This window comes from Gavialis gangeticus, unplaced genomic scaffold, assembly GCF_001723915.1.
Source record: "Gavialis gangeticus isolate Ggan-Ray unplaced genomic scaffold, GavGan_comp1, whole genome shotgun sequence".
Lineage (NCBI taxonomy): Eukaryota > Metazoa > Chordata > Crocodylia > Gavialidae > Gavialis > Gavialis gangeticus.
Window position 1 is genome coordinate 50091856 of NW_017729032.1, and position 8799 is coordinate 50100654.

At 44.2% G+C, this 8799-nt stretch overlaps 1 protein-coding gene across 6 annotated transcripts in view; it reads left to right on the forward strand.

Moving 5' to 3' along the window:
• RXFP2 (relaxin/insulin like family peptide receptor 2) overlaps positions 1 to 8799 on the forward strand; it is an 89813-nt gene that overhangs the window by 70162 nt on the left and 10852 nt on the right. For all 6 annotated transcript variants that reach the window (XM_019525502.1, XM_019525504.1, XM_019525503.1 and 3 more), the window contains 2 exons: positions 2811 to 3040; positions 4811 to 5221. In XM_019525502.1, coding sequence (XP_019381047.1) covers positions 2811 to 3040; positions 4811 to 5221 — 641 coding nt within the window. The remainder of the gene's footprint in view (positions 1 to 2810; positions 3041 to 4810; positions 5222 to 8799) is intronic.

Consider the following 8799-nt stretch of genomic DNA (forward strand, 5'->3'; position numbering starts at 1 on the left):
CCCCTGGGGGTCATGCCTGCCCCCCACCTGCCCACAGATTGTGCCTGCCCTGCCCACCCCACATGCGGGTCATGCCTTCCCTGCCCACCCCACCCATGGTTTACACCTGCCCCCCCACCTTACCTGTGAACCATGCCATCCCCTTCACCCCACCCACAAGTCACGCCTGTCTCCCCATCCCACCTGCAGTTCACACCCTCCCCCTACCTTTCATGGGTTGTGCCTCCCCTACTCCCCAGTGGACCCCCTGCCAGTCCCTTCCAGCCTGATGGACCCCTAACCCCCCTGCTAGCCCCTCCATCCTTACTTGATATTGGGCAGCCATTTTGATTTGATTTACTGCCCCCCTCCCAATGCCCCTGAATGTCTGTGCTTAGCTTTAGAGAAAGGCATTAAATAAATTTTAACTCCAAAGAACTGAGAAACATGCTGGAATCAAGAGAATATATGTCAGTTCCACTATAAATTACCATGCTTCCTTTTCATAAATTCTAGTTTTCAATAATTTATTAACCTTCCTCTTTTTTTAGTATAGCTAGGGGATGAACTACTCCAAGCAAACACCCTCTGCAGAAGTGTGTCTTTTTCATAAGCCCCACTCTATTTGACTAAACAAGTCAAAAGTGTCAGTATTTCAGTAACATACCTCAGATTCAGTTTACTGATGGCCTTAAGTGTCAAGTCACAGTTTAAAGACAGACCACACACCAACAGTCTGTTAATGCAGAAAGCAACATTGACCTGGCAAAATCCCTTCTGCCAAGATCAAATCACAAATCTGCTGCTTAGGAATCCCAGCATGAAACACAGTGAAATATCAGTGTTTGATTTGTGCAAAAAAATTATGGCTCCAAGATCCGATAAGTAAACTTTTTAGTGTGGCAGGCTTTCCTATCTTCGCCTGGTTCCTCGGGCTTAGAGAACTGTCAAAGCAATTGGTGGGGCAAACCCACCAATAAGAGACCAGCAGGGGGAGAAGCCTTTGGAGAAGTCCACCCTGCCCCTACATCGGGGCAAGGTGAGAAGCGGACCTAATTGAAGACAGAGCTCCACCTCCCCCAATCGGCCAGTCTTCACTCTTGGGACAGAGTCCCAAAAGTGTGTATAAGGAGCCACATGCACAGCACATGGAGGAGATGACGAGGGACAGAGAAGAAAGAAGAAGCTGGGGCTGAGGAAGAGCTGGGGAAGAGCCACCTAGGGGGCATGTCCAGTTGCCCTGAAGAGCCCAAAGACTCTACCATTGGACAGGAACAGCAGGTGACTGCGACCCCAATCCCTCACCACAAGACAGCGTGCTGCGCCAGTGTAGGCATCACTGCGTGAAGGGGCCACAAAGGACTGGGACCTTGGGAGCTGCTCAAGGCAGCTTGGGTCTCCACCCCTGACATGAGGCCGGATGGTGCATGGAGGGTCCACAAAGGACCGGGACCTTGGGAGCCACTTGAGACAGCTCGGGTCTCCAACCGCAGCACAAGGCCAGATGGTACAAGTGTCACTGCATGGAGGGTCTGCAAGGGAACCAGGACCTTGGGAGCCACTTGAGGTGGCTTGAGTCTCCAGCCCTGGCACATGGCCTAATGGTGCAGGCATTGCTGCACAGAGGATCCATGAGAGACCAGGACCTTGGGAACTGCTCAAGGCTGCTTGGTCCTCCAATCCTGGCACAAGGTCAGCACCAGTGCAGATGCTGCTGCATGGTGTGTCATCGTCAGACTGAAGGCCTTTGGAGGGGACAGGGGATGGTTCAGGCCCCATTCCCTGCTGTTGGGCGCAAGGGCCCATGGGCAGTGCAGGTTCCACAGCACAGCAGGCCTGTACTGGAGCCCCAGCCCTGGGCATACATGAGGTGGCCCAGGCCCACAACGTGCTGAGAAGGCTGAGCTATCTGGACATGTGAATGAGTCATGCACCCAACACAGGTCCTGAGACACAGCACCCGCTGTAGGAGCTGCTTGCTTAGCTGGGGATGAAACACCAGGAACCCTTGCAGAACCCTACTTGCCGGGAAGCGTGAGTTCTCGGGCAAGGGGTTTCCCCCCAGGGAGGGACACAGTGGATAGTCCCATCAGCGAGGGTTTATGCTAGAGAGAGAGACTCTTCTGCAGGAGGGGGGTATTTGTGATTACCATACATTTTGGAGTGTTTGTTAATTGCTTCCTGTGTCTTATATTTTGGAGTGTTTATTAATGGTTTATTGTGCTTTATATTTTGGGGTGCTTACCCATCAATTGTTGGGACATACTCTCTGGGGATCTGTGGGTGGGGTTTCTCTCATGGGTCTTGGGGGACTACTATACTTACCTGTTGTTAGTTGCTGACTCTAATATATTATATGTAAATATTTATCTTTATCACCTATCCAGTTTATTCTATCCCCTCCTCTTTTGTTCTGCACCCGAATAAACCACGTATATAGTTAAGCTATTGTGTCTGGGTCTTCCTCTATAGAGACACAGGAGAAGGGGAAGCTGCGAGCAAGCTGCAGTTTCCATCTCCAGCACACACGCCCTGATGACCCTCCCCTTCTATTGGAGAGGGGAGTACACACTCTGGTACACCCAGGTTACATTAGAAAGGTGTTAAAAACAACTTTGAGAAAATCTAATAGTCTTCTAACATCAACTACAGATTAAAGGTAAGAGCCTAGCTGAATGTCAAACTGATTTAGGCCTCTTACATCACCACCTATTTCAACCAACAGGCATAATGATTGTCTTTCTTTGCATCTAACTGAAGATCAAATATATAATTGTGCCTTTGGCCTGTGCTTGAACAGTTATTTTATGTGTTCATTTCTTTGCTTTCAGCTACTTCAAAAAATTTCGGTATTGCTCCTATGCTCTCCATGTCCGAATATGCACTCCATTAACAGATGGGATTTCATCATTTGAGGACCTCTTAGCTAACAATGTTCTAAGAGTATTTGTCTGGGTCATAGCTTGTGTTACATGTTTTGGAAATCTTTTTGTCATTGGAATGAGATCGTTCATCAGAGCTGAAAACAAAACACACACTATGTCTATCAAAATTTTGTGTTGTAAGTATATATTAGTGGTATTAATTTAAAATTGAAAACAGTCTGGTATATTATGTATATTACAGCATGTTTAGCTTTGCTTAGTACAGGGGTTAGCAACCCCTGACACGTATGCCAGAGCATGGCACTCAAGGCAATTTTGCTCAGTACACCACAGCCGGCCCAGGCTCCAGGCAGCTGCAGCCAGCCGCACAGCCCAGGCTGCTAACAGCAGGTGGCTGGGAGGCTGCAAGCCCTGCTGCAACAGCCTGGGCTCCATGGGTGGCAGCAGCTGTCCAGATCCCAAGCCAGCTGCAGGCAGGAGGCTGCAAACAGCTGCACTGGGCTCCTGAGCCCTGGCCAGACTCAGCGGTGGCTGCACACGTGCCTCAGGGTGGAGGGTGGGGGCGGCCTGGGCAGCACAAGCCCAGCCCCTCCTCCATCATCCACCACAGAGCCAGTGCCAGGGCTCCAGAGCCTGGTACAGCTGTTTCAAGTCTCCCAGCTGCCTACTGCAGCTGCCCAGAGCCTGGGCGAACTGTGGCAGGCAGCCAGGAGTCTGCAAACTACTGCACTGGCCTCCAGAGCCCTTGCCTGGGTTCCATGGCAGCGGCAGCTGCATGTGCACCTCTGGGCGGATGGCGGGGGAGGGGATGGGGTTGTGCTGCCCCAGGCCCCTCTCCCAACTGTCCACCCAGAGGTGTGCATGCACCTGCTGCCACCATGGAGCCTGGCCAGGGATCTGGAGCCTAATGCAGCAGTTTATAGCCTCCTGGCTGCCTGCCATAGGTGGCCCAGACTTTGGGCAGCTGCATTAGGTGGCAAGCAGGCTGCAAACAGCTGCACTGAGCTCCAGAGCCCTGGCACCAGCTCCATGCCAGCAGTGACTGTACACTTGCCTTGGGACACAAGGCAAGGAAGGGGCTGGGGCACAGCAACCCAGGCCTCTTCCCCACCTTCTCTCCCCCCCCCCCCGCCAAAGGGGCATGTGTAGATGCCACTAGTGACAAGGATTGGGTCCCTTGCGTCTGCCCTGTGGCCTGCCCCGGCATGCCAAATCAATTTGTGGCTCAGGGTTGGGGTGTTACTCTTGCTAAAAACGTTGCTCACCCTTAGCTTAGTACATTTATGTATCATGTACCAAGTATTAGCTTCAGAATATGTGTAATCTGCATTTGACTGTTTTTGTCCCATTTCCAGATATTCTTGGTATAATCAGAATGTTCCTCTAATCCTTTCAACTCAGCTGACCAAGATGTATGGAGAGAGTCTTAAAAAATTAGTGGTTTCACTTTATCAATTATGTTATTACTTTGACATTAAAGAATATACAAGGGTTAACTACTTACAGTGTTAACTACTTACTCTTTATGTATTGTGGTTTTTTGGGCAATCCCAGTGTGATTTATAAATTGCATATTTCATAATTAGGCAGAAGTTTATACTGATTGCAAATGAATGCACTGTATTTTGTCTAACTTTCAGGCTAGTAAGGTTCTCTCCTTGGCTCCAATAATCAAGGCTTTGTATACTCATTTCCTGTCTATATGCATTCTTCATAGTAGAGATGCCTGTTATTTACTGTTTAATAAATCCAGGCAGTGCCATGACCTAGTATGTATGGCATGATCACAGTCTCGCCAATCAAATTTCTTCTGATATCGCAAACACTGTGATATATACATTACTGCATACATCAGCCACAATTTGACCAACTCTAAAAAGAATTTTTTGTGTATACTATTTTTAACTTCTGCTTTCACTAAACTGTGAATTTTACTTTTCAAATAGGTGCTGATTGTCTAATGGGCGTGTATTTGTTCTTCATTGGAATCTTTGATGTTAAATACCGTGGAGAGTATAAAAAATATGCTGTGCTGTGGATGGAAAGCTTACCATGTCATATCATGGGGTTTCTGGCCATGTTGTCTACAGAAGTCTCTGTCCTTTTGTTGACATATCTGACTTTGGAAAAATATTTAGTGATTGTCTTTCCCTTCAGTAATATCCGACCAGGAAAACATCAAACAGTAATAATCCTTGTTTCCATATGGATTATTGGATTTGTAATAGCAATAATCCCATTTGGGGATGAGGACTTTTTTGGAAATTATTATGGGAAAAATGGAGTTTGTTTCCCACTTTATTCTGATCAAACAGAAGAAATTGGAGGCAAAGGGTATTCTTTTGGCATTTTTCTTGGTAAGCTTAATTTTTTTCCTGTGTCTAAACGACTAGTTTATATTATTTTTTTACAAAGTACAGCATTTATAGCATATATATTTTCACTTCAATTTTACTATTCATACTGTGTTTCTCTTAAAGAAAGAAAACATGATCCCAGGGTTTCAATTAGAGGGGAACTTGGGAGAGGAGGGGCTGAGACCCTCCCATAAAAGATGAAAGCCCCCCCACTAAAATTTGAAAATAATAACCTGGGGGAGGTAACCTTGGGGGGGGGTCTCCAATTTTATTAGGGCATTGTGGTGGGCAACCCAATTTTTTTGTGGACCTCCCCAAAAACTAACATGTAATTCAAACCCTGCATGATCCTTACACTGAAGAATTTACAATCTAATTTTAAACAAGATACAAGTGATTATAATAAAGAAAAGGAGAGAGATGAATGGTGGAGTGTAAATATGGTAACAATAAAAACATGTTTTGATGGTTCACTTTGATTTTCACTTTGATAAATCAGCATGATGGTTCACTTTGATTTTCACTTTGATAAATCAGTAACATTTTTTATCTTCATCTGCTACCTCATAATATAGAATCCAGCTGCAATAATACAAGAAATAGAGGATGAAATTGTGAAAGCAGAAAACCTTAAGTGTAAGCTAGTGGTAGAGAATGCTAATCACAAAAATCTATAAAATGAACTGGAAATAAGTAGTCATAAAACCTAAATCGGGACTTTAATATGAAATATAAATATACATGATTGGACAGTGCTTCAGAGCATCCTATTTAACCAAGGAAAGAGCATTATTCAAGCCTCCAGAAAACTACCTTACCCCTGCATCACATCTCCTGAACCATATTAATACATTATCAAATTATATACATTTAACAATTATCTGTAGGGGTTTTTTTATTTCGTGACTTCAAAATACACAATAATATAGGGCATTTGTTTGCCTAGAACTAAATCCTAGTTCCCTGAACCAAAAGTGTGAGGGCAATAAACTTGTTGAAGAAGATGTCAGATTCATGTAGCATTCCATGTGCATTACAGCCAACCAAACAAGAAATAAACTTCAGGCAAACACACTTGTTTGGTGCACATTTTGTGAGCTATAACTATAAAAAGACACAGTATATACTTGTAAGAGAAGACACTTCCTTTTTTGTGGTCTAGCTATTTCAAGCATTTCAGTTTAAAGATTTTTCCGTTTTCCTGGAACTGTGAAATTGACCGTTTGTAGAGAATTGGATCTCTTCCAAGGATGGCTTAGTGCCAGTTCAGATTTTAAAAAAAGACCTTTTTGTTTGTGGTTTTTGTTTTAGGCCCTGATTCAGCAAGATTGTGAAAGTATATTCATGAAGCATTTAAAAAGCCCTGTCAGTTTCTACAGTTTATAATTATTCAGGGTCTTATAATAAAGCATATATTTAAACACCATGCTAAATGAGGACTTTTATCCTCATAAAATATTTTTATTTGTATTCTGCCCATCTTGCAACCTTTATCTACTAATGTAAACATTATGGCTGCTTATAGACATTAAAAACAAAACAAAACAGCACTTTAATTTGAACTCAGCACACTTCTGCATCAAGTCCAGCACGTGTCAAGAAAAGGCATCACATTAGCTGGCTTGCCCAACTTTTGTATACATCAGGCACTTCAGTGTGGCACAAAAAAGCCCTGCTGAATCACCTGATCTGTAGAGATGCTGTAGAAATGGGTTGAACTAACATGCTGCTTCTTCCGGTAAAGCACATTTGGGGGGTGAGTTTAAACATCTGTAAACAACCCACGCTGTTAGTCTGTTCTCATGCAGATAGTAGGTTTGACATAGACTTTTCACTTTGGAGTCAGGAAGGATTTTTTTCATTAGGTCACACTGACCATGACTGTAGGGGTGTTTGCCTTTCTCTGTACATGACACCCTGAGCATAGATTAGCCAGTTACTCCCCTGTCATTGAAGTGGCAAGGTATTGGCAGCTTCCCCTGCTTTTACCTGTGGCATATTATAGTGTACTGTAATGTGAATATTTTCCTGCTGCTTCATAGGTTGCTATGAAAATTATTTTATTAAAATTGATTTGCCTATAAATAATTTATTAATATTAAAATGTCACAGTATTTATTGCCCTGAAAAATCCATTCTCCTCAGTTGCCTTATGTATAAGAATCTTCTTAGTATTTGCTTAGGAAATGTTTTTTCCAATTTTTTCTACTAAATTTATTTTGAAATCAAGTTAGTCTTCCACAGTGGGTGCATCTACGCGAGACTCTTTACTGTGGAGTTGACTAATTAGCTCCGCAGTAAAGCATAACCATTTGCACAGGCACTCCTATTAGACCAGAGTAAACTAATTAACTCCACCATAGGATATTACTTCCTGACACAAGTACTATTCTATGGTACAGTTATTTACTTCTCCACAACACATGTGTCAACAGTGACCGGGGCTGGCTGGGGCACAAGGATGCTACCTTAAGGGGGTGGCCTGCCAGTTATCTCCGCACTGTAACACGCTTGTGCCCCAGCCAGCCCCTCTGCAGCATAGTGAGCTGGGTGGGGAGCAGCTCCAGGCTGCCAGGATGACCCCCCAGACCTACTGCCAGTCAGGGCTGTGTCACCTTGGCTCAACATGCTGCAGTCCCAGGCATGTGTAAATGCTATGTTCAGGAGCAGTAAACTCCAGTGCAAGCTGTTGCAAACTGTGCTGGAGTTTATTGCATCCCACATTGATATCACATGGAGATGCACCCAGTGTGACTTTTACATTCACAAATATGTATGTTACAAGCATAGGCCATGGTTATAGAATTTACCTCCCTTGTTTGATAGGGCCACATATTCCTTTCTTGCAGAAAACAGCATGAAAAGAGCAGACACCCACACAGAATATGCAAAGAAATGCCACAAGAATTAGCACCGTAGCGTGCTAATTCATGTGTAGAACTCCTATTCACGGAACGTAAAGTGGACTTGGATAGAGATCCCACTGCAAAGAAACAAAACCTACAGTGATGTCAGTGGAGAGGAGTGTGTAGGCCAGAATTCCAGCACCCATCACCACTATGAGCACAGACACTAGGGGCATAGCATTTTAAGGTGCAGCATCTTGAGTTCATACACCATAATATATCTGTATAATACACCATAATATACCTGCATAACAATGATATGTGGCCCTCTACAGTTGCTTCAGAGCAATATCCTGTTGAGATCAGTTCCTAACCCAGCTTCAAAGGGCCATATAATTAAATTGTTTTAAAAGACTTGGTTGTAAAATCAGCTTTTATGTGGTTCTGAAAAATGGTCTAAACTGAATTTGAGCCCAGACAGACTACATTTCACAGATTTTTAGAAGCAACTGGACCACATTCTCCTCTAAATTGCAAATCTAAGTCAATGGTTTTTACTAAGAACAGAATTTGGTCCATTATTAGAAAGTCCTGCACTTAAAAAAACGGTGGGAAGCTTCTTTACACAGGGTATGAAACACATTGTACATCTGCTTTGCACACATGAGTTTTGCAAGGTCCATCCCTAGGGGAGTGTGAATTGGGGTGACTGCCCCAGGACCCCCACTTTAG